Source organism: Orbicella faveolata, unplaced genomic scaffold (assembly GCF_042242905.1).
Source record: "Orbicella faveolata isolate gen_17 unplaced genomic scaffold, um_ofav_v1 contig_12, whole genome shotgun sequence".
NCBI lineage: Eukaryota > Metazoa > Cnidaria > Anthozoa > Scleractinia > Merulinidae > Orbicella > Orbicella faveolata.
In genome coordinates, this window is record NW_028301539.1 from 11,252,048 (window position 1) to 11,278,158 (window position 26,111).

General features: G+C 40.4%; 2 protein-coding genes and 1 pseudogene across 3 annotated transcripts in view; 1 reads left to right on the forward strand and 2 right to left on the reverse strand.

The window, feature by feature from the left end:
• The window catches only part of LOC110063026 (anoctamin-7-like), a 31,099-nt gene extending 26,742 nt beyond the window's left edge, over positions 1–4,357 (forward strand). For both annotated transcript variants that reach the window (XM_020769980.2, XM_089282379.1), the window contains 4 exons: positions 104–309; positions 407–546; positions 837–927; positions 1,616–4,357. In XM_020769980.2, the coding sequence (XP_020625639.1) occupies positions 104–309; positions 407–546; positions 837–927; positions 1,616–1,801 (623 nt within the window). In that variant the 3' untranslated portion in view covers positions 1,802–4,357. The remainder of the gene's footprint in view (positions 1–103; positions 310–406; positions 547–836; positions 928–1,615) is intronic.
• A 783-nt stretch (positions 4,358–5,140) lies between these two features.
• Positions 5,141–26,096, reverse strand: LOC110063046 (translesion synthesis protein REV1-like). The gene is made up of 14 exons (XM_089282383.1): positions 25,927–26,096; positions 23,478–23,554; positions 23,300–23,352; positions 19,120–19,246; positions 18,041–18,879; positions 16,864–17,151; positions 16,133–16,312; positions 15,530–15,777; positions 14,605–14,700; positions 13,556–14,161; positions 7,801–8,211; positions 6,354–6,426; positions 5,766–5,868; positions 5,141–5,332 (listed from the first exon to the last, which is right to left on the reverse strand). The coding sequence occupies exons 1-14, from the start codon at positions 26,011–26,013 to the stop codon at positions 5,206–5,208; spliced, it is 3,315 nt and encodes a 1,104-aa protein (XP_089138509.1). The 5' UTR covers positions 26,014–26,096; the 3' UTR covers positions 5,141–5,205.
• Positions 9,936–11,773, reverse strand: LOC110063031 (histamine H2 receptor-like; annotated as a pseudogene).
• Positions 26,097–26,111: the final 15 nt, after the last annotated feature.

The window sequence follows — 26,111 nt, forward strand, 5'->3', positions numbered from 1 at the left end:
CCATAATGACGGCTGCGAAGGAGACTAGCTTTTTAGTAGCCCAATAATTTATTGAGTTAAAATGTATTTTTGTCAATTCACATTTTTTTTTTTACTCCCAAAGTTCTCCAGTTCGGTTTCATCACAATCTTTGTGGCTGCATTTCCTTTGGCTCCGTTCTTTGCGCTCGCCAACAACATCTTTGAGATCCGAATTGACTCGGATAAGTTCGTGTGTGAAGTGAGGCGGCCGATCGCCGACCGAGCCCAAGACATTGGAATCTGGTTCGATATCTTGGACAGCGTCGCCAAAATAGCCGTTATCAGCAACGTAAGTACAACCAAACCAATCACAGAGCCTGATTCATGGTAAAAACGTGTTTCCCTGTATTCTAAACCAATCTTTTCTTCTTGTGCTTTGTTTTTAGGCCTTTCTTATCGCCTTCACGTCGACTTTTTTGCCTAAAATCCTGTATCGCTTTGCGATATCAGAAGATAATTCGCTCAATGGCTACCTAAACTTCTCATTGGCTTGGTCCCCGCCTAACACCACCGCTGTACCGTGCAGGTTGGTCAAGGGTGAAATTTACTGTATAAAAATACTGGACTTAATATGCTCGATTAGTCCGTATTCGTCTTATATGTATGCACCATATTTTCATGGAAATGCAGGATACATTCTTTACTTAAGAGTGATAATGATAAACTTGCGTTTTAACGAAAAAAGTGTAATATTAAAGTACCTTATGTTGTGTGTTAATCCAGAATTACTATTCTGGGCCCTGTTGTACATAACGATGTTTAATTATGTGTACTTCACTCAGTGTCCACTTATTTCACTTTGCTGTGTGTTTTTAGATACCCGGAGTTTAGAGATCGGGAAGGTCATTTTACAGCGTTCTACTGGCATCTGTTAGCACTTCGGCTTGGATTTGTAATCATGTTTGAGGTAAGAGTTTGGAAAACGAAGATACATAGAGGATATTACACGGGGGCGTGAGGATATGAATTTTATTTTCGAATGGTGGAATATTGCTTTTAACACGAGAAAATTAAATTCATATCTTCTAGCCACCGTGTAATGTTTTTTTTATTATATAGGCAAACTGACTGTTTGTACAAACAACCGTGACAAAGCGAGGAATGACGTCATCAATATCCTCACCAGTGAGGATTTAGAAAATACATCACTCGGGTCCTGGATGTGGTTTCGTATGAATTGTACGAGTGGTGTATTTTCCAGTAAAACACTCGTGTCTATATAGTAACGGTATCATCAGTCTTATCACAATCGTCCAACCCGACGAACAGTCAAGTTTCTCAGGGCAATTTCCCTCTTCACATGTTTTAAACGTCTCAAGTTCTGCTTTTCACGGGTTGCTATGGACTCAAACCTGATCTAAACGAAACTTGCTTCAAAATTACGTGAAACGTTACTGCCACATTAGCTAAAATATAATTTTCTAACGCTTGTGTAGAAACTTTTTTCAAAAAAGAAAATTAACCGAATTGTATCGTTACCGATTACAGAAGGGCACAGGTCGTAACGAGTTGTTTGTGCTTTGTTGGCTGATAAACAACTTGAGGTGGGAGTTCGTATGTTAATGTTAAATTATTTGGTTCCCTTTACCTCGCAGCATTTCGTCTTCTTTATTTCTCGTTTGATCGACTTGTTGGTGCCAGATGTCCCACAATCCCTTGAGATCAAGATCAAGCGTGAAGCGTATCTCGCCAAACAAGCGCTGTCTGATCATCACAATCTGATGGGAGGAAAGAGTGACGGCGAAAGTGCCGACGATTTAGAAGACGATTATATACCTTGACTTGTTGGTGTTTGTGTGAGTTAGTGTAGAAAGGAATTTGCAAGACCTGAGAATGCGCACTACCTGAACAGCACACCATGTGAAAGTTTCGTGACACCATGTGACGTGACGTGACGTTACTTTATATGGCGTTACGCGACGAAACGTTATGTAACGTTACGTTACGTGACGTTACGTTATCTCATAGTACTCGCGTGCTGTGTTTGAGCTTGACGTGTCGTCAGCTTTTACAACTGCTGACCAAACATCTATTTTCTCACTTGTTATTCTCAGATCTTGCAATATTCCCGTGTGTTGTAATAGTGACTAGATTTTGGTTAAAAGCAGACACCGCGCCATATACTTTTTATTTTTGTGGTTCGCAGCAAGTAAAAGTAGGTATTAAAGGTGAGTCAATTGATATTAAGCCTGGGAAATCACTGTGTTGTTGGTGGTTAATATTTAATCTTAATTCAGATCAAAAGTTGCAAAAATGTTTCAAAAACGAATTCAATGGAATAAGTAATCTGGTGTGGTGTGGTTTGAAAAAATATGGTTTTTTTTGTTTTCACACAGCCACAGCCACACTGAAGTTTTGCAGATCTATGAAAGTTCGAAAATTTCTTGATATTTATGTTTGTTTTTTTCTTTTTCACTGTAAAGTTATATTTATTATGGTATGTATTTTACATTTTGGCAAAAAAGTCTGACTATTGAAGACCCTCAATGTGTCATAAACTGTCTGGCTTGGTTTAATGTATTCATAATTTATTAAACCCACCAGAAATGTCGAAATTAACGAGGAATGACAAAGACTATTCAGATTCACATTTTACGATTACTATGAAATAAAATTATAATGCAAATTCTTAGATTCGTAGATCTTATTATCAAAACAACCTGATGGAAATGTATATGTCGTGATTGAGTTGTGTGAACGATTGATTCTGAGGTCATAATATATTATTTGTTTTAACAATGCAATTATTGTTAACGTCCTGTGAGGGGGACAAGTTGAGGCAACTTATTTTGCCATTATATTGATAATATACTGGTTAATTTTGACGTGGAATGTCAAGGTAGCTGGAATCGTCGACTGGAAGTGTTGGATAATGAAAGATATCTTTTAAGACTAAAGGGTTAGGTTAAGCTATTATAAACGATTCTACAAGTAAACTTGTTCGTTGTAATTTTGACGTTGACAACTCATAATGAGACAAGATAAGAAAGAATACCAAGAATAGGCTATTTCTTAGTTACTTATCGCCTCTTTTTCAAAACGAGTCCGTGCGAAACTGTTTACAAAGAAAATTAGTCATTTCCATATGAATGGCTTCGTGCGAAGATTCTTTTTGGCACAGATGCAGTAAGGCATCTCGGAAATTCCAAAAGGCGTGACTGAGGAAGACAATTTACGTTGTGTTACTGAAGAATTGCGTGACATAATGTGAAAGAATCGACATAATAGCGTGACCTACCCTTTAAGACGTTCAAGTTATCTTCAGTATATTTATGAATTTTTTTTTATTCAACATCATTTATTTGGGGCGATTTATTTTATTATATAAAAAATTAATTTACTGCTCACTATAGTCGGAGAGCATGCAAGGCCTTTGGGAAATTTGGTTTTGCTTTTCTTTTTCCAAGAAAAAATTTATCAAAATTATTTATTATTATTATGTTTCGTGGTGTTTGTGTTGGCGAGGCTACAGTGTATAGTTATTATAGAATTAATTATGTCATTGCCTAAATTTGAATCTTGGTGACGTCAGGTGAATGATCTTGGTTGTTTAGTTCGGGTCAGTTATTCCAATATTTGTACAGTGTTTGTTCTAAGGCCCCGTCGGCACTACGCCGGAGAAATTCGAAAACGCAGCGTTATTTCTACTGTTAGATCTACCATCCACACTAATCCGTCACGAAAACGGAGCTTTTTGAAAGCGCTCTTCAAACCGGAGGAATTTGAAAACGCCGGTTTTGCGTTTTAGTGTGGACGGAAAACATTTTGAAAACGGAGCTTTTCGAAAACGAAGACATCGCGATAATTATGTGGTTTTCCTGCCTGAGTTTACCTCAAACAAAAATCCAACATAAACGGTGATTGTTGCGTTTTCAAATTTCTCCGGCGTATTGATGACTGGGCCTAAGAGAATGTAACTCTGTGTTATTTGTTATCTGTCCGCTACACAGTTATTTCTCTTTAAAAATTAACTCACTGCAGTCTTAAAATTCTGATTCAGGTTTGTAAGACAATTGTCGACCAAAACCCAACACATTTCCTCAAATCTAATGCACTGTTGAATCACTTACAAGAGAATTTAAACGATGGTCCTTCTTGTTTTACCAGGAATACGATCTTTGTGACCTGTTAATCTATTGAGTAGCTTGTGTAGCGAGACAATTCGTGTGGTACTATATGTAGCAAGAGGTTAATGACAGCAGTGATTATCGTAGCATGGTTGTCAGCGGTGTAACACTCACGAGCGGTGTACTGCCTGCTGGCGGGTGGACTGGGAACCAGCGAACGTATTCTACGCTGTACACGAGTGAATCGAATAAACTGGTTCGTTGGACGAAGATTCGTGTGTTTGTAATGCATTTTAGTATTCTAATTTTAAACCACTTGTGCTCTTTTATGAGTAACTGTTATTCCTCTGAAATTTCTCTTGTTACGCATAACTTTAACGCTTCTTTACATCCAAACGTAATTTTGAGTGTTTCAAATAGTGTTCTCAAATTTATAAATAATTCATCAAGTTTAAACAAAGTGTTTGGATATCAGAACTTAATTAGCATAGATTTTTACGATTCTATTTCTGTTTTCTCCTTAGTTTTAGTTTCAATTGAGAAGATATATCAAACACTCAAGACAGTGTTTGACCACATTTCCAAATACCTTGAGGTTCGTCAAAAATACTCCGCTGTGCGTCTTTTTTTTAACTATCTTCTCGGTGTTTAGAAAAGTGGTCAGACACGGTCTTTCGTGCTTGATATATTATGTAGAAGTCAGCCAAAAACATTCGTTGCAGTGATGTCAGCTATGCAGCACTTTTCCTAGCCTGCAGAACAGGCGGATTAGCGGGCTCTAACGCGATACACGAGCGGGCACGCGAAGCGCGAGGCGAGAAAAATCCTCGCCTCGCGCTTCGCGCGCCCGCTCGTGTATCGCGTCAGAGCCCGCTAATCCGCCTGTTCTGCAGGCTACACTTTTCCCCATTTTGGAACCTGAAGGCGTTAGGCTGTGTCGGCGGGTAATTGATTATCAATTTCAAAGTTAACGCATTTGCTAGGCCTAAAAAGTAACTAAACAAAAATTTCCACAAAAGTGGAATCTATTTGTCCGAGTGAAAAGTTGGAAAATTTTCATTTGAAGAAGTTTTAATTAGTATTATAAAAATTTACAGTGACAGTCAATAGAGGGGAGTTTATATGTCGGAGAATTTCAGCGACTTAACAGACAGTTTGCTGTGATATTTCTGGTTAATTTCTTGTTGAACTTGCTCTAAAACTGCACAACAGACACTCTTCCAATCTTCACGCCCTTCAACTCTCCTACAAAAAGAATAAACACAAGTTGTTGATGAAAGTGCACAACCTAACAGGAAACAAAAAGCTGCCTAGTAGCCAGGCCTTTCCTTCCCGCCTCTTAAATTCCGCAATTCATGACGTCACAAATTGAGGCACGGAGTAAGTCAGTTTCCCGGATGCTGCTCGCACGGCACTGTTAACAGAGGAACTGGGATGCTATGTCTGTATATGTCTTGTTCACTGAAGCAAAATTCACGCCTAACATTAAATTTCATGCAAAAAATGCTGCAGCAGGGACAAACTTCATTTTTGTTCACACGAGAGATTGAAAAACTCATATCATTCCTCTACAAAGAGCACCCTTCGATGATAGGGCCATCTCACTATCCCGTGATGGTATGGAGCGCACTCGACATCTCAAAAACAAGACAATGAGTGAAATAAACGGTGATAATACCTATCGAGAAACTTCATGACCCTCCATAGCTGCTCCAGGTTCTGTGTTCCAATAAGCTGTAACAAGTAGTCACGGAAGACTTCAACATCTTCTTCCAATGGAACTGCAACAAAAATGTTCCTTTTATCAGCCAAACGTTGACTGTGAAATATGAAACCGCTCGGGCTATAGCGCTCAAATTATACTACGGGAAATTAACATTTTTGTCAAGTTCAGCTACTTGTTGCGGCAAACTCATAAAAAGTGCCGCGGTACATATCACGCCGGCCATGTTGGTGTCCCAAAATGTTCTTGCAGGAATCCTCCGAAGGGAAAAAACCGGCGACTGGTACATCAACCCACACTTCGTAGCGCACGAAAACTTTCAAGACGCTCATAAAAACGAACAGAAAAGTTCTAAAAGCTTCAAACCTAGAATACACAATGTCGTTAGCACAGAAACAAATATTGCAAAAATATGGCTTTCCTTGTACTTTATGGGCTGTGTGAGGTTCGCATGGTATTACTGTAAAATGTACAACAGCCTTTTTTTGTTCCAATACATTTGCATAGCCAGTGGTCACGTGAGTGAAAACTCTCCATATTTACCTTCGTAAGCATCAGTCCACTCTGTGATAACTTTCTTCACTTCAGAAAGAGTAACAGCTTCTCCCAAACACGCCTGAAATGAAAACATATACAAAATAATCGACCAAAAAATAAGCAATAAACTATGACATGAAACACAAAAGATGGTGAACAGTCAACTGGGGAAGGGGTCTGAGGTCTAATCTTCGTTGAAGTACACAAAGCGATTCCAATTAACAATTAGACCCGCAGCCCGCAAGGGCTACGGGTCAATAGCCCACGAGGCGAAGCCGAATGGGCTATTGAACCGTGGCCCTTGAGGGCAAAGGGTCTAATTGTTTTAGTATCACTCAACTAGTAGGACAAAAAAGGCAATAATAGAGTTAGCAAATGCAAGTTGAAGAAATATTTATTTGGTAATAAGACGACAGAGAGCGTCACGCACGATTGCGCCAATTTCGCTGCTCGAGGACTATTACTAATAGTCCTCTAGTAGCGTAGCCAATTTAAATGCAGGATTTGCATTAGTCCACTAGTTGGGTGATACTAATTCTTATTACTCAATCCAATACAATCACTCTAAACGTTCTCAAGTGAGCTCCATGTCCTGATCGGACGTGTAACTTCATGCAAGAACATCCTATCAAAAAACAGTGGCTTCAATCAACTATTTGTCCACCAAGTGCTGCAGACAGTCTGGATGTTGGTAAAATTCTTTAGATTTAAAGACATATGACTTTTTATCTTAAAAATAAAAGAGAAAAACTGCGGGAGAAAGCGTCTTGCGATTGACGTGTAATATATTCAAAGGTCATACGTTACATCTTTCTTACATTTCCAGTTGGACTGTTAGTGTCGGAAATAGGCCTAATCACGGTTTTCGACGCAATCCTGCCGGATAGGCAAAGCGGTCAGAAATTACAGTGTTTATATGGGAATCGGATGGCAAATAACTGTTTTAAAATATCGATTTTGCACAACTCATGGATCGCAACTTTACCATACTAGGCAGCAGATTGTATTCACCAAATTTGAAGGACGTAGTTGGGCTAGAAGACCCTCAGTTAATTTTTAATTTTACATACATTTGTCTATAATTTTGTTTTCCCGCGAACCGCGTCTACCCAACCAAATTTACAGACAAATGTATGGAAAATTGGAAAAATTAATTCAGTGAGCGTCTTCTAGTCAAGCTACATCCTTCAAACTTGGTTAATACAATCTTCCACCTAGTATTTTAAGGTTGCGATTCACAAATTGCGTAAAATTCCATTTTTCAGAAAGTTATTTGCCATCCGATTCCCATACAAACACTGTAATTTCTGACCGCTTTGCCTAGCCGTCAAGATGGCGTCGAAAACCGTGATTAAACCTATTGCTTCTGAATTTATCGGGATTCTCCGTGAGAACTTGCCTAAATTGAGAGCTATACTCTCTTGAAATTACAATGTAGGCTATCAAAATGTACCTGTTTTGGCGCGGCGACAACTTTAGTTTTTCCTTTCTTCTGAACATCGCCTGCTTCAAAAGTTATCGTATTTCTTTCCGAGACGCGGTCACCAGGTGGTTGAGTTTGGATATGAACACGCGTAACGTGCGACCCCCCGCGCGTAGCGTGCGAGTCCCCACGCGTAACGTGTAAGTCCTTTTGTTTGTAATGCTGCTCTATTTCGTGTCTTACGTCATCAGGAAGGGCCGCTAGGAATTCTGGATCTATTTGTAATGGGGAAGGTAAAAGTTCTGAAGCTCTCTGAGGTGCTGTTTCTGGTAGAGAATTCTCTGCAAATAATATTCGTGAAGGTTTTGAGACTGTTTTCCCATGCTTGCTCCTAGTATTTTTTCTTTCAGGCAGCCGTTGAGGCTCAACTTCTCCTTCTTCCTAAAAAGCAACCAGAAATTGTTCTAAGTTTTGGTTGCTATTCCCGTTATTCACCATCACTTATACTGACTAAACCTGTTTTACTCGTTTTTCGTAGGAGTAACCAACGGCTCGCAGGGTAGGTTTCACAGCAATATCGTTGTTCGTTGGCTCTGTTCTGTCGATACACTCTTGTCCTTATACAAGAATAGAGTTTAGAAGAATATCGAGGCTGAAAGAACATTTTAAGAATAAACCCGAAGCTGAGATTTTGAAAATATAATTTTGTGAATTGAAAACTTGTAAATACAATTATGATTTTATCTAAACCGAAAAAATTCAGGACAAGCCGTATGTTGGATGCTAATATCATTTCTGCATTAAGTGTGCCATATGAAGGATAACAAACACAATAGCCTCCATTTGGCGCAAAAATATGCTCGGATATTTGTCCTTGACCATTATCCGTTCCTCAAAGCTCACAGTTTTCCTCGAGCGTAACTGTTCGCTTCTAGGACCAGATAATGCCCGTGGACAAATATCGGTGCAAATCTTCGCGCCAGAAGGAGACAATTCTTCACTTATATAAGAAAGAGCATAACAAAACAGAGGGAAATTCCGGAAATTATTCTTTAAATTGAGAGAATCTGTTTATGAAACAGATCTCTTTTCATTGTTCTCAATGAACGTTTTGATTGGTCAGTTTTCTTCCAAGTGGCCCGGTTCAAATATAAACTGCGCGGTAACAATTTCCACTGCGAAAACCAGCTGTTTCCCCAGTGTGTCTTCGGCCTCGTCAATTATGACCTCCTAGAAATCTCGAATGAATAATCTAATATTGTTGTAGAAGAATTCTGACTTAATTTATTTTCAAATAACGATTGCCAATTATTTTTGCTCTACATAGCGTGTAGAATTTAAGTTGACGCTTTAGCAAAAATGCGCGCGGATTGAATTGTTGTTTCAATCTTGCAGGTGTTGACAAGCTCTCCTCTCTTCATTGAAAAATTTTGAGGTTTAAAAGACGCTTGTTTTTGGGAATTGAATTTCCCAGTGATATTTCTAAATCTTTCTCAAAACTTCAGAGAAACGGGCCACTGCACATTAATTAGCAACTATTGGACGAGGTCGATCAAAATATCGTGATTTGTCAGTGGCGAGCAGAGACACTGACAAATCACAATATTTTGTGATAATCGAGACCAATAATTGTGTTATCATTCGCTAACCAAGTTTGTTTTCATATTTAAATCACTCTCTGACAGCTCAGGGAGGCGATCTGCCATTTTCACCCGAGAGCGTAGTTTCAATTACGCATGAGCAGAATATTATTTGAAGCAAAACACGTTTAAACGGTACTACGCATGAGCAGACCATTATTTGTAGGCAGTTATTTGCAGGTCACGAGGTAGGCTCTCGGCCAATGGAAAGGACCAAAAAATGCATGTGATGATAATGGCTGTTACTAGCCACTCAGCTGTGTTGGTTGGTTCTCTCATCGTTTTCTATTTGTTAAATAGTGTACGAGTAGCTCAGCCAATCAACTAGCAGCATTTGCATTAGTATACAAGTAGAATTCTACTTATGTAAATGAACTCAAACTGCTCCGTAATCTAATGGCTACTGCTTATAATTAAAAGAAATTCTTTGCCACTGACACTCTTAGAAGTACTTGCCAAGAATATTCGTTTACCCTTTAAATACAAACGAGACGAGAAACGTTTATTTTTTTCAAATTATTTCCGTTTTGTTGTGAATCATCGCATTATCTCGTTCCGTTGGATAAAAAGCTGTAAAAATTAACTACACATGTACTTTAATTTCGCTATCGTTATCCCCACACAATTCACATAAATAATTTACTGGCATACACACTTTATTGACATGCAATGTTTCTCTGGCCGATGAACGAATAAAGTAAAAATCTTGAACTAAAAGCGTATGTAAACCCGGTCTTTGTTTGATTTTACAGAGCAACTCAGTCACAAAATGCATACTTCATGTAAAAACAGCCTCGCTGCTCGCTTGGGTTGGTTTACCAAGCTACCGCTGAAGTGCAATTCTGGTCTCGCACACGGCCGGAAAAAAAAATTTCCTTAAGTCTAATATCAACCAAACGAACAGCGCAATCTTTGATTCAAAGGGATGTCTCTTCAAATTCTGGCTGCGTTACTACTTCGCTACAACGGCTTATTTTTGGCGACATTGGTTCAATGTCGTCTTCTTGCTTATTTTCTTCGTAGACAGGGCATTTCCCTCGGCACGTACTTGCTTTGTCTTTCTGGATGTGCTTGTGAGTGCCTTTGAGGAAGGACATTCGTTCTGTGTAGCGGTAATGTCTTTGTCATCGAAATTAGAGTGAGAAGCGACGACCTCAGGGACATTTTCAAGATTCCCTTCAGTGCGGACTACATTTCTTTTGTTGGCATTCTGTTGCCGTCCTTCGTCTTCTTGTTCATTTTGTCTCACAGCATTGTTTGGCGATCCAAACAGTCTCATTCCAAATTCTTCAGCTTCTTGTAAACTTTTATTTAAAAGCAACTCAATAAAAGCAGTTCGAAACTGTCTCTTCCTCACAGTGTAAATAACCTGGTTAAGAACTGAACTGACTATCGCCGGCACAAAACCAAGATGACGAACTACTGCTTTAATACCAGGTGAAACTGCTTCGCCAAAAATGTGCCATGTGATAAGCATGGAAATCGAGGGCAAAAATAAACACAGAAAAATTGTCACTAGGATTATTGTGGTTAGCTTTAATGCTCTCTTCTCCTGTTTAAATTTTGCTCTGGCCTCCATGGAAACTTGCTGTGAAAGAATATGTTTTTCGTGTCGACGGGCTTCCTTCCTAAACACACATTTGAAGTAAGACGATTAAAGAAATGATAGTTACATTGCCAACAAATAATGCGATTGGTAAATACGAAGCAATGAGTAAGAACACGATGGCTGCAATCCACGCCACAGCAGAGGATATGATAAGGCGAGCTTTAGTGACAACTGTACCGTGGGTGAAGGTATGTTTAATGGCAAGATATCGCTCTGTGCTGATTAAAAGCAAGTGGCAAACTGTAGCGAACATGAAGATTACAAAGGAGATCGTAAAAGCTAACTCAATGTTACAAAACTCGTGGGCATCTTTCTCTTGTAGGAGGAGAATAGTCTTGGCTATGTGAATGGGTTGTAGAAGAAGCCCGACCATCAGATCGGTCAGCGCCAAACAAGCCAACAGAATGTTAGGGTGTGTTTGAAGTCGACGCCTGGTTTTCACGGCAACCATAACCAAAGCGTTCAACGAAATGGTCAAAGGACAAGCGGCCAAGTTGAAGACAGCTGCTGCAACAAGCAAGCCATAAAATAAATCAGCAGAAGGATATCGCAAAGGAACACCTTCGAGGAGAAAGGTTTCACATTCAGTATCACGACCAATCCCTGAAGGTTGAGAGAAATTCATCCTTATACGAGTGAACGAGTTGTTGCTGTTACATGTAGCTTCTTTTCGTTCTGCAAGCGTCTGAACTGCTGTCTTATAGGAAAAAAATTTCTTGCTGCATTCTGACACAAAGAAGCTCGGCGCCAGAAAAAGGTTCCATTATTCCACTTGAAATTTGGTGCAAAGAAACTTAAAATTATGCAAATTTTGCAGTAACAGTAAAACGAAAATCTTTGTTGACAATTTTAAAAGTGTTAAATTTAACTTAGTGTTTTAAAAATCTCTTGTTATGTTTATATCTAAAAGTATTCGCTAACATCGTATCATCCAGACAATTTTACTGAAAAGTCATTTAGGGCTAATTCTAAGTCAATACCGGACGATTTGACACCGAGCATATTGCAATTGAAGTAGGATTTCAAAACTAACCACTACACTTCCTTGCTTTAAAGTAGCAATTACAATAATGATAACAACATTTTCGGGGTGAATATCATTTTGGCAAATTTGAAAACCATACTCAGTTGTACACCGTTTTCTTTTTACCGGAATATAGTTCATAAGAATATCGAGGCTGAAATTTGCGAAATTTTAAGAATATCGGTGACATTAATTTCTTTCTGTAGAGTTCATTTTCGTATTTCAGTTATTGCCAATGTACCTGATTTCCTGAATTTTGCTAATTGGTAGATTAGTTGCGGAAATGAGCCATACATTTCGCTGGAAAGTCGACGCTATTAACTTGAAAACTCTCTTTCGCATTTACGACCAATTGTTAGTAAATAGCCGACTCGCGGTTTTGAGCAAATTGCTACTGAAGTGGGATTTCAAAACTATCTACCACACTTGCTTGCTTTCAAGTAGCAATTATAATACAGTGGAATCGTGATTTTTTTGAACCTCCAAGGGAAACGAGTTAGTCGAGCTCGAAACGAGTTGGTTCGAGTTATCGGGAGGTTCGAAAAAATGAGGGTTCGAGAAATCGTACTTCACGGTAGTAACACCATTTTCGGGGTGTACTAAAGCTTGAACAAAATAGCTCCATTTGCTGTCTTTCCGAGAAGTTCCCGAAAACTTCCCGACTGCATCCAGATACGAAATTTACAAATTTTACGATTGTTAGTTGCGGCTACGCGAAAATTGCAGAATTTACAATTTTAACGATTTTTCGCTAGTACCGCGCTTTGCGAATTTTACAGAAGTTTATGCCCTTTATTATGTTAATGATAACACATCAGCAAAGCGGCTCTGCGGATTTTACGAAATTTGCGAAAATTGCTGACTTTGCAAATTTATATCAAAGCACGAACTAAGAGTTAAGTGTATTCCTCGTTGCAAAAGCGAAGATAATACACGTTTTTGCTTCAAACGAAATAGGGATATCAACGCGCGAACTAAGAGTTATATGTTTGGGAGCAACCGGAAAGTTGATTAACTTTGCAAACCCCGCGTGGCAAACTAACGCATCCATGTATACCTCGTTTTTTTAAACGTCTACTGCGATATTACACTACTGTGCATGGTCACATGGTTTCTCTGTTCAACAGTTCACTTAGTAAAGAAATATGGCAATGAATTTTCATGCTATGACAGGCTTCGTTTCCTCGTTAAACTGTATATGTGAACACCACTTTTTACAAAATTTCACGATTTTCGCATTTTTGCAAACTTCGTAAAAAATTCGCAGCCCTCATCGAACGTCATTTCCACTTGTCTGACGAATTTTACAAAATTTAGCAATTTTCGCAATTTTCGTGTTTGCGTGCATTTCTCGTTGAATTCTTCAATTAGAGAAAAGTACAAGCAAGCGGCGACTGATATTGAATTGGCTGAGCACACGTCATAGCAATTCTCAAACTGAAAGAGATTTCAATCATAAGTTTCTTATTTTCAGTAAATTGCAATAAAGCCTATGTAAATCTCAAGACCAACCTGTTGTTTTGCCATTCTGTTGAGTGAAATTCTCTGATTTCTCGCGGCATATGATTTCTCGATGCTATTGCGAATCTCTTCAGGTAAAGCTTCAAATACTGCGGGATCAATCTGAGACGGGGAGGGTAAGTATAGATTTTCTCCCAGGTCACCCAGTCTCTTCTCCGACTCAGAATGCCGATTTTGCTGAGCTCTCTGCGGCGAGAACCTTGGTAACGGTGGAAGTTTGTTTTGTTCGTGTTGACGACTCTCTGGTACTGACCGATCACGATTTCCTTCAGCGTTTTCAACTTCGCTAGGCAAAGCAGCGGGTACATTAACACTTTCATTGCCACTCGTTTGCGGTTTCATAAAATCAAACAGTGACCTTGAGTTCCTAGCGGAAGCACTGGCGTTCTTGACAGTTAACTTGCTGACTTGAATTCCCATACCCCGCACATCCTCTGGCGTAACACTCAGTTGCTTTAGGAGTGCGTGACATTGTTTGGCAATGACTTGTGCCTCGTCCGTGACAGTCGGTAAAGTACAGGAGCGAGCTACATTGTCGCAGATTCCATGACCCATGAACTTTCGTGGAGTTGGCGTTCCTGGTTTCCGTACCTTCATCTAAATGAAACGACAGCAAATGAGGATAACTTACCAGAAAAAAAAATAAAACAAATTGAACAACATAAAAAGGATTATCTGTGACCAAAGAGATTATGGTCATATTCTCTTGCAGCAACCTCTGTACAAATACATTTTTTATGCTACAATCTTAGACAATTGAAATGAAAAATTAAAGCCACCGCTCAACCCGTTTCAATGATGGAAAAAATGGTGCGTTTGGGTTTGCATGGATCTGGGGGTTGGATCCCCTGGTCCATGCAAACCAAAATCCGGAGGGTGAGGGAAATTCATTTTTCCTTTATTCCGTCCAAGATTGTAGTCAGCCATTTTTTTAAGATTACGAACCATGCCTATCTTTGTTTCCATTTTTATGTCTCAAGACTTATGCATGTTTAACAAACCAACTTAGACACAAAATGATATCGAGCAGGTTAACATACCTTGAGAGTAATGCACCTTCCCTTCATGTCGAGTGACTGAAGTCTTTTTTGTACTTCCTCCGCTAGTTCATTGATGAACGATACCGCTTCGCTTTCCTGCAACAGAACAGCAACAGGTTACTGTTATGGAGCGCATTCTTGATCGCTGAAGTGAAGATGAACTGTAAAAACTAAAATTAACCCTAAGTTTACCAGTAGGGTAACAAAAAAGGTACAACAACAGGGACCTTTAGATTGGACTTTGCCTAGTTCCTGTACGGCTTTCCCCCAGGCCTTAAAGGTCAGTTAACTTCGGTGACATATCCGTGACTGGAAACGATTGACCAAGGCTAAATATCGAAGCCCACGAGTTCAAAGCAGTGACGTTTCCAGAGCCCTCGCCCTTCATGTTGGTTTTAGGTAGACAGGGTAGCTTATGGGATGAGATGGGTAGGTGACGTGATAAAGTGGAGCCTTACTCTCGATCGGTGCTAACGCCCAAATCTTAAAGGAGCTACATCACAGTTTGCGCATCTCGAGAATTTTAGCCTGAATTGTTCAAGTTCGTCGTTTGTACTCCGTTTAAATATTCTCCATGCTTAACCATCTTGTTCCTTTATGTTTTATTATGTTCTCTCTGGTGTTTTCTTTCTTAGTAAACTATTATTTTCAGGTTTCCTTCAATTTAAAGGTTATTTTGTGCGTGTACAAAATATCTCAAAATACCATGACTCAGCTCCTTTAAGTCCCCTGATAACATGTCACCGCTAGCAAGGAATTGGCTAACATTTTCCTTCTGATTGTCCCAAAAAAACCCTCTTATTCCTTTTGGTAGCGGGAGCACGAGCGTAGCTACAAACAATTACTTTAAAAGTGCCTCAGAAAATTGCTCTCACATTTCGTGAACTTTGTCAAGCTTGTTCTCAGGAAACAATACCCATCTCACCTTCGTGAAGCGGATTCCATAATTTATCTCAGCTGACACAGATTTCCTTTCTCGCTCAGTTCTAAGACTTCTGTCGTCAATACCCCGGCAATACTGATATAACAGAAGTCCAGTCTTGGGTCCAAACTCGCGCTGTAACGCTTGAGAGTTGAACTTCTGTAACTCTGAACATGTTTCTACTCCCAAGGTCTGCAGCTTCTTTTCCAAGCTCCACCCCACCCCTGGCAGGTCTTTAACCTTCTGGGAACCTGGAAAACAACGAGCGACGAAGAAAGAGGTGGCTTGTTTTTGAACGACTTTTAAAACAAATCTTAGAATCAATAAAAGAGTGGTTTGTCAAGACACTTTCGTTTTTACCACGTTGTTCTTTTTATTTCGCGCATAGAATAGAGCAAATGATGCGTTTTAAGGAGCATTTCCCCCGACGTAACAGTTTCACTCTTTTATTTACTTGCGTAAAGCCAATCAAAATTCCCGTCTGTACGCATCCAAAAGTTACACTTCAGGTCGAATTCCACCGAATGAAATGTCATTTAAGCGCTTTCTCACTTTTTGTGAGCATCGAACAAGATTAAAACACGGGATTTCTATAAAGCAACTCACCCATGAACAGGTTAATATTGTCAGTAGGTGATAAGTAATAACAGCCATCAGGTTTAGCCACTCTGGTACACATTCTGGACAGCAGGATATTAAAAGAGATACCCACTGATGCCGTACAGCGAGTGGCGTCCTTGATCTCCGCGCGAATCTTCTCCGCAAGCTCTGTTGGTGTTTCATTCTCTGACAATAAATAAGGCGCAAGTAAGATCCTCGTTTTTCTTCCCTTCTATTTATGGTCGGCGCGCTTCGCGCTTGAGCTATAAATCGAAACGGAAAAAAATCGATCCATAGCTTACAGTACGGACCTCGAACTCGGTTAGTAAGACGTGTTTAATCCAGTTAGTTCTGGAGGGAGATCTACTTGTACTTTAGTTTCTCTTGTAGTATTGCATAGATCAAACGCATTCAATTTGGAAACAATGGCTGCGTTCACACTGGTTCCTGTGTTCACACTGGAACCAGTGCTCAACCAAGCACTGGTTCCTGGGCACCGGCACAAAATAGTGTTGCCTTCAGACACAGGTAATCCGAGCACTCAAGCACCATTTAGTACCCGAGTACAAAGTCGAGACCCTGTACCAGGGAACGGGCACTGTTCCCGAATTCTGGTGTGAGTACTCGGAAAAAAGGTGCGTTCACATTAGTGGCCAGCGAGAATCGTACTTGGGCACCGTGTTCGCGCACCAAGCGTGAAAAACCAGAGTAAAATACATAACATATAATGTAGATACCTTCCAGTGTCTCCGACACGTCAATATACGCTTCGTCACAACTCACAGCCTCGATCTCGTGACTATACGTCACCAAAATATCATAGAGCCTTTGCGACACTTGACGATATTGCTCAAACTGGTAAGGTACACAATAGATATCAGGGCAGAGTTTACGAGCCGCGCCCAGGAACATTCCGTTACGTACACCAACAGCTCTCGCTTCGTAACTGCAGGAAGCGATCTCCGACATGGAGTCAAAGAATGATGACGGTTTCTTGGGTGACGTTTGTTGATAACTGCTGGAAGCTGCATTAACAAGAAAATGATCAACTTCTCTAAGCTTTTGACTTAAAAACTTAAAACTTAAGAACTGTCTGTGGAGCAATGCAACACTTTTAGTGTGTGAATAAGTAAAAAAAAAAAAAAGCTTACAGATTATTCTGAGAAAAATAAAGGCAATTCCTATCACTTGACCTACGTAGTGTAGTCAGTATTTGTAGCATGGCTCATATCAAAGGTAATTTTGGCGATAGATCAGAACAGGGTTTTTATAGCAAAGCAATGTATTGCAGTGATAAACAAGATGGCTCGAAAAATACACCTGTAATGGCTACAAAAAGCAAACAGATGGAATGGTTATTATGATGGTAAATTTAGAGCATTCTGCAAAAATTCTAAATTGCTTGCAAAACCAAAATCTTGGCCAAGGTGGATACAATCGATTTTCCTTACATGGCACAGGTTTCAACTGCATGCTTCAAGTTCATGGGCTTAAGTGTACTGAGCTAAGTGCATTGATTGTGAATGTGTAGTTGCCTTGTTTTCAGTTAACGGAAGTTAAACACCATATTGTGAGCCAACTGCAAAGCTAAGAATCTGAAAACGAAACAACAATTCAAGGACATTGTTGTTCAGACATCTGAGCAAATGCACGTCACTACACAGACCCAAACTCATACCCAGTCGCTATTTACGGTTCAGGAATTGATTTGTTTCCAAGAGAAAGCCATCTGGATCGAGTGAAGCGCACAGGAAGTTATGGGAAGAGGTGGGAAAAAATAACGACGCCATACATCTCTCAACCGTTCCCATGATATCCCGCGAACCTTAATCCACCCTAGTATCCAATCTTCTCTCCCACAAAAACACGTAAATAGCAACTAGGTATGAGTCTGATGCAGACCATTCATCTTACCTTGTTCAGCTGAGGTGTTACTCTTTCCAGCATGACAAACAGCAATAGGCTTGCCTCGCAGATGAGGCTGATCCCGCAATGTCACAGAAACAAAGAATGAATCCATATCGATATGCATTATAACACGACCATGCGGTCCAACTCGGCCTATTCCTCGACCCTTCCACCCTTTGGCTGCACAAGACTTGATTATATCCCTTGTGTATTTCTTGAATTCTGCTCCCCATGTTGATAAAAAATGCAGCCTAGAATTGCTATAGAATTCTGATACAAAGTTTGGATCACCAGCTCTGGGTAATGCACTCGTACTGGGCTTCTTAAACAAGCCATCATCAGTTGATTTTCTTGAAGCTGTTACTTCTGAGCCGGTTGTTGCCTTTACAGTAGCATCAGAAGTATCTGTGTCTTGTCCATAGTTACCATCATTTTCAATTTTAGATTCATTATATGCCATGGGATTCTCTGTTAACATTTCTTCCTCTCCACTAACTGAATCATTCTCACTAATATCCATTGGAGCTTCACCATTTTCAACATCACTGATCTGTTCTTGATCAGATGCAATGAGCAATTTTGACACTGAAGGGGAGGCTATGGAGGTAGATGACATATCCTCTGAGGGTCCACCCCAAGAGGATTGCAAGTTTGACGTTGATGCCGAGGGTACTCCCCTTGGGGAAGATTTGGTGGTTGAACATGTTGAGGATAGTTTGGAAGTGAAATTCAAAACTTTCTGTGCAGCTTTGCGTCCTTGGTAAAGGAGATAGTCTTCAACAGGGAGCAATTTGGCAGCTTTTATGCTGTCTAAAATCCATGACGGATGTACCACAAGTTCATCTCTACAAAACAAACAAAATCTGTAATCAAAATTCCAAATAGGGTAGATGTACCTTCAGGAAAGTTTGAAGGATTTTTTGGAGACAAGAGGAGAGGACAGCAAAACGGTTACTACAATGGGCTTCACTCAGTCACATCTCCTCAACAGTGTCCAATTGAATGCCCCAGGATTTTCATGTAAAAAGTCTTGTTGGCACTAATTTGGTCTTAAAGTTAATTTCCATCTTTCGATTGATTACCACTGTACCTGATTTCCTGAATTTGGTAGATTAGTTGCAATGATGTGTGTTACAGTTCGCTTTGTGTAGTACTGCTGATAACGTCCACCATGTAAATATACCAGGCGACGTAACTCGTCAGCTGGTGGCACTGCAAAAATTCCCAAGAGTATTCAAAACATAATTTACATTTTTACAATCAATATATTATGTAGTAGTTGGACTGAGTGGAGTAAAATTCAGGGAGTAATCAAGTGAGTAATTTTAAAATTGGATGAGCATGCAGCATGAGGCTAATTATTCCCTGAAATCTGAAATCTGGATTGTTCCACACAAGCTCCAATTACTAATTATCATATCAATAACAAATTTTGATATTATCAAAAACTTCTCTTGAGCAAAAAAGTCAGCACAGATTTTCATAAGTGTTAAACTCTGTAGGGAACATCAAGAAGGAGGCCATTACAGCTCACAAAATTAATGTGCGAATGCCATAGGTATCCAATAATTACAAAAGGTTAAAATTGGATACCTATAATTGCACACCCATGTGATCACAGACCAATTTCTTGACAAGTAGGTGTGCAGAGAACCAATCACAATTGAGAATTCTGTTATACATACATATATGCAAAGAAACACACAGTTAGAATAACTGCATAATAATCATCAAATTTGGGGGATGGCTTGATTTTGCATCAAATCTCAGAACTATGGTAACTCTAAAGGTAATGTAAAGAATATTCACTGATTAGAACAACTTCAGAATGAAAAGGTTAACAAGTAACAACAAGTTTGTCACTCCCTCCATCTTTGTTTGGCTTTTGAATAAAAACAAGAGAGTGAGATGTGAATTATGGCATCATTAATGGTTAGTACACTGGACTGTTTTGAGGCCTGACTGGTGTCATTGCTTTATAAACTTAGGCAAGACACTACTGTTACAGTGCCTCTCTCCACCCAGGGATATAAATGGGTACTGGAGAATTGCTGTCAGAAAACAAAAACCAACAGAACGCTGAGGAGTACCCTGTGATGGACAAGTGTTCCATCCAGGTCGAGAAGAAATAGTCATATTTGCTTCACACAGTCAGTCAGTCAGTCAGTCAGTCAGTCAGTCAGTCAGTCAGTCAGTCAGTCAGTCAGTCAGTCAGTCAGTCAGTCAGTCAGTCAGTCAGTCAGTCAGTCAGTCAGTCAGTCAGTCAGTCAGTCAGTCAGTCAGTCAGTCAGTCAGTCAGTCAGTCAGTCAGTCAGTCAGTCAGTCAGTCAGTCAGTCAGTCAGTCAGTCAGTCAGTCAGTCAGTCAGTCAGTCAGTCAGTCAGTCAGTCAGTCAGTCAGTCAGTCAGTCAGTCAGTCAGTCAGTCAGTCAGTCAGTCAGTCAGTCAGTCAGTCAGTCAGTCAGTCAGTCAGTCAGTCAGTCAGTCAGTCAGTCAGTCAGTCAGTCAGTCAGTCAGTCAGTCAGTCAGTCAGTCAGTCAGTCAGTCAGTCAGTCAGTCAGTCAGTCAGTCAGTCAGTCAGTCAGTCAGTCAGTCAGTCAGTCAGTCAGTCAGTCAGTCAGTCAGTCAGTCAGTCAGTCAGTCAGTCAGTCAGTCAGTCAGTCAGTCAGTCAGTCAGTCAGTCAGTCAGTCAGTCAGTCAGTCAGTCAGTCAGTCAGTCAGTCAGTCAGTCAGTCAGTCAGTCAGTCAGTCAGTCAGTCAGTCAGTCAGTCAGTCAGTCAGTCAGTCAGTCAGTCAGTCAGTCAGTCAGTCAGTCAGTCAGTCAGTCAGTCAGTCAGTCAGTCAGTCAGTCAGTCAGTCAGTCAGTCAGTCAGTCAGTCAGTCAGTCAGTCAGTCAGTCAGTCAGTCAGTCAGTCAGTCAGTCAGTCAGTCAGTCAGTCAGTCAGTCAGTCAGTCAGTCAGTCAGTCAGTCAGTCAGTCAGTCAGTCAGTCAGTCAGTCAGTCAGTCAGTCAGTCAGTCAGTCAGTCAGTCAGTCAGTCAGTCAGTCAGTCAGTCAGTCAGTCAGTCAGTCAGTCAGTCAGTCAGTCAGTCAGTCAGTCAGTCAGTCAGTCAGTCAGTCAGTCAGTCAGTCAGTCAGTCAGTCAGTCAGTCAGTCAGTCAGTCAGTCAGTCAGTCAGTCAGTCAGTCAGTCAGTCAGTCAGTCAGTCAGTCAGTCAGTCAGTCAGTCAGTCAGTCAGTCAGTCAGTCAGTCAGTCAGTCAGTCAGTCAGTCAGTCAGTCAGTCAGTCAGTCAGTCAGTCAGTCAGTCAGTCAGTCAGTCAGTCAGTCAGTCAGTCAGTCAGTCAGTCAGTCAGTCAGTCAGTCAGTCAGTCAGTCAGTCAGTCAGTCAGTCAGTCAGTCAGTCAGTCAGTCAGTCAGTCAGTCAGTCAGTCAGTCAGTCAGTCAGTCAGTCAGTCAGTCAGTCAGTCAGTCAGTCAGTCAGTCAGTCAGTCAGTCAGTCAGTCAGTCAGTCAGTCAGTCAGTCAGTCAGTCAGTCAGTCAGTCAGTCAGTCAGTCAGTCAGTCAGTCAGTCAGTCAGTCAGTCAGTCAGTCAGTCAGTCAGTCAGTCAGTCAGTCAGTCAGTCAGTCAGTCAGTCAGTCAGTCAGTCAGTCAGTCAGTCAGTCAGTCAGTCAGTCAGTCAGTCAGTCAGTCAGTCAGTCAGTCAGTCAGTCAGTCAGTCAGTCAGTCAGTCAGTCAGTCAGTCAGTCAGTCAGTCAGTCAGTCAGTCAGTCAGTCAGTCAGTCAGTCAGTCAGTCAGTCAGTCAGTCAGTCAGTCAGTCAGTCAGTCAGTCAGTCAGTCAGTCAGTCAGTCAGTCAGTCAGTCAGTCAGTCAGTCAGTCAGTCAGTCAGTCAGTCAGTCAGTCAGTCAGTCAGTCAGTCAGTCAGTCAGTCAGTCAGTCAGTCAGTCAGTCAGTCAGTCAGTCAGTCAGTCAGTCAGTCAGTCAGTCAGTCAGTCAGTCAGTCAGTCAGTCAGTCAGTCAGTCAGTCAGTCAGTCAGTCAGTCAGTCAGTCAGTCAGTCAGTCAGTCAGTCAGTCAGTCAGTCAGTCAGTCAGTCAGTCAGTCAGTCAGTCAGTCAGTCAGTCAGTCAGTCAGTCAGTCAGTCAGTCAGTCAGTCAGTCAGTCAGTCAGTCAGTCAGTCAGTCAGTCAGTCAGTCAGTCAGTCAGTCAGTCAGTCAGTCAGTCAGTCAGTCAGTCAGTCAGTCAGTCAGTCAGTCAGTCAGTCAGTCAGTCAGTCAGTCAGTCAGTCAGTCAGTCAGTCAGTCAGTCAGTCAGTCAGTCAGTCAGTCAGTCAGTCAGTCAGTCAGTCAGTCAGTCAGTCAGTCAGTCAGTCAGTCAGTCAGTCAGTCAGTCAGTCAGTCAGTCAGTCAGTCAGTCAGTCAGTCAGTCAGTCAGTCAGTCAGTCAGTCAGTCAGTCAGTCAGTCAGTCAGTCAGTCAGTCAGTCAGTCAGTCAGTCAGTCAGTCAGTCAGTCAGTCAGTCAGTCAGTCAGTCAGTCAGTCAGTCAGTCAGTCAGTCAGTCAGTCAGTCAGTCAGTCAGTCAGTCAGTCAGTCAGTCAGTCAGTCAGTCAGTCAGTCAGTCAGTCAGTCAGTCAGTCAGTCAGTCAGTCAGTCAGTCAGTCAGTCAGTCAGTCAGTCAGTCAGTCAGTCAGTCAGTCAGTCAGTCAGTCAGTCAGTCAGTCAGTCAGTCAGTCAGTCAGTCAGTCAGTCAGTCAGTCAGTCAGTCAGTCAGTCAGTCAGTCAGTCAGTCAGTCAGTCAGTCAGTCAGTCAGTCAGTCAGTCAGTCAGTCAGTAAGTAAGTAAGTAAGTAAGTAAACTTTATTTGATAAGTAGGTTGAAAGGGGGCTGGCAGCCGAAGGGCTGATGTGGACCTACTATACCCAAAATTTAAAATTTTACAAACACAAAAGATATTAACAAAAGAATAAGAACTATGCACAAGTAAAATTAATATATTATATAATTGTATATAAATGTATATTGTCATTTATATATATAAATATATATACATGACTCAAGAAGCCAGACTAAAGCACCAAAAGTGATGAGCCAGTTGGGCTTAAAACTTAAGTGTAGTATCAGTAAGAAAGAAAGACAGCTACTTAACTCAAATGGCCTTGAACATTTGCATTAACAATAACAATAATTATTATGCTCAGAAACACTACAAACACTGCATGTAAGTCTCACCAACTTAGTTTAGAACTACAGACATTATTTTTAAAATCACCTGTGTATCCATTGATGTGAATGACAACTTTCTCAAAGATCTTAGGGGTATCACTACAAAAAATTGACACATTAACTGACCATTGAAAATAATTAAAAAGCACACTGATCACCACATATTCCCTCGAAAAACACTGATTTCAAATAAAATGATTTACAATGCAAACAATAAAACTTACACATCTTGTGGTGTCTTTGGAATATCCTCTTTAAACTGAGCATCTAGTTTCTGCACCTTTGCTTGCATATACCCACCCTATTAATTTTGAAGAGTACAAACTATCTTAGACTGATATATGAAATTATCATTTGACCATTGTATCTGCATCCACCAAAACTCTTACATAAACAACCCTGGAAAAAATGGGGAACTGAAAACCCCTCTCCTCTAATCCTAGATGACCTAAAGGTGACCCCCTCCTTCCATTTATGTCTGGGGTCTTCAAGGGGCTCCAATCTCATGATCATGTTCAGACCACTCTAAACTTAGATTACCCTGGGATGATCCACTCAAGTCACTTGATTGTCATTTAAGACTTAAGACTGCCACATGTGAGATAATGTGAGCACAGGCAGGTCAGCTGCATGTAATAACTCACAAAATTAGTATAGGTAATCATACGGTTTCGAGTTCAATTTGGAATTAATTTGCACGAGTGAGTTTTTCAAAAAGCTGAAATTGCACGAGCCGCTTCGGCGAGTGTAATTTCAGCTTTTTGAAAAACTCACAAGTGCAAATTAACTCAAAATTGAACGAGAAAAACCGTATGATTACTTATTAATAATATAAACATGAAAAAATTCGTGCGGAGGAAGTGCTGGAAGATCTTTCTTGGAGCCATTTTTTCTTATTTGAGAAAACTTTTTTCAAAGTTTCAACACAAAATTTTCGTCATCATTTTACCTGATATCATTTTCTTAGAAAAATTCCTATTATCTTTCAGTCAATCATAATCCAGAATTTTGATGTGTAATTTGCACTGGTGTTACACTTTTTGCACTGGTGTTACACTTGAACTGCACTGCTCTTAGCCAATCAGAATCGAGTAATTTTTTCATGTGTATTATTATACTATTAATTGCAGACAGTGAGGGATGTACTGAGCTTGTAATTGTACATTTTTAATTTGGGCAGTCCCAAGAAGACAGACCTCTTTTTGCTGGCCAGATTATTTTTCTAGCTCAGCATGTAGCTCCCACAGCTCATAAACAATGAAGAGTCAGAGGAGTTTTCCTCGCAAGACCTCAAATATTAATCACAGTCTCAGTCTTGCAAGGCAAAAATCTCACAAAAATTGCCACACAGGAGAGCCTTGCTCAGTTAACTTCCAGTCTCAGATAACAAGGAGGTCAGCTAGATTTTCCTAGTTCCCCCAAACATGATATACCCTCTTGATGTCTAAGACTGGATTTGAAGGGGCTACCCATCCACCAGCAGGGGTATTTTACAGAAGGTCTAATGCAGAATGCAAACATTGGTTGTCTGTCCACCAACTAGTGGGCAACTGTTGGTCATCTGTTGGCCATCTGTCAGCTGACTGTTAGCTGTCTGTTGGCCATCCATTGGCCATCTACTGGCCCTTTGTCGGTCGACTGTCAGTCAACTGTTGGCCAACTGTTGTCCGACAGACAGCCGACAGGTTTTGGCCAAAGCACAGACAAGTCATCTGACAGTTGATGATGAGTTAGTAAGATGACAGTAACATGTAAGTAAGTTATCAGTAATACATAACACTTACCTTGATGTTGTTTCTCAATACTACACCCGAGATATATAAAAGGTTCAAATTGCATTGAAGGGTGATTTGAACAAGCAAGTGTTATGCAGTGTGTTTCATTTTTACTTTCAGATAAAATCTGCTTTATACAGTTTAAAATTTAAAAGTTCTTGTCAACAGCTAGTTACGCAGTTACAAATTTGAGGTAAAATTTAAGTTTTAATGGACATTTTCAAGATCAATTTTTTTTTAATGGCAACCGTTGATCAGTAAGTTAGTCATGAGATGTGTTACTATTTTCTTTTAGAGTTTTTGAAACCATTTTGTTGGTCGCGTATAATACTCTATTCCTGTCTATTCTACTGCAAACTTTCTGTTTTAGAAAACAGTCACTGACCTATCAATAGCTTGTCGGTAACCTGTTGGTAACCTGTCAGCTGACAACTGACCGACAGTCAGTTTTGGGAGCTCTTCTTCACAACTACCTTTATTTGCTGGAAAGGGCAGCTGCAATATATTGTCTTTGACCCTGCCATCAAGTAAAGGCTAACTACAAACAAAAATGGATGAAACTAACCACGAGAAAACAGCTCATCCAGCGATTAGGGTTCTGCCTTCGGCATTCAGCATTCTGCAAAATACCCCTGCTGTTCCTACAAACCCTTTAGCCGCATAAAGGGTAAAGTTCTAGCAGGATGTGGAGGTTTAGAACCAATTTTGTTAGACTGTCTTTGCAGTACGTGCATTTCTTGCTTCACACCCCCGATACTGGTATATGAACTGTAAGATCATTTCATGAACGTTTGTGCCTCATCTTTTTTAACAGTTTGGAGGACACAAATCCATATGAAAAATGATTTTTCAGCACAAGCACAGCCTGATTTTATAAAAAAAAAAAATGTAAACTCACCCAGCCACCCCAGTCACCTTTAGGTACATTTTCGTCATCTGCCTTCTTCTTGGACGTTTTTCTGCTCAGCTGCAGTAGCGCAGCCATAACAACTGAACAGCAGTAAGGCCTATAGTACCTCTTAAGATTTGCTTACGTCCGCCATTTTTGTTTGGCTAGAACCCAGACTCTACGCTAACATTATT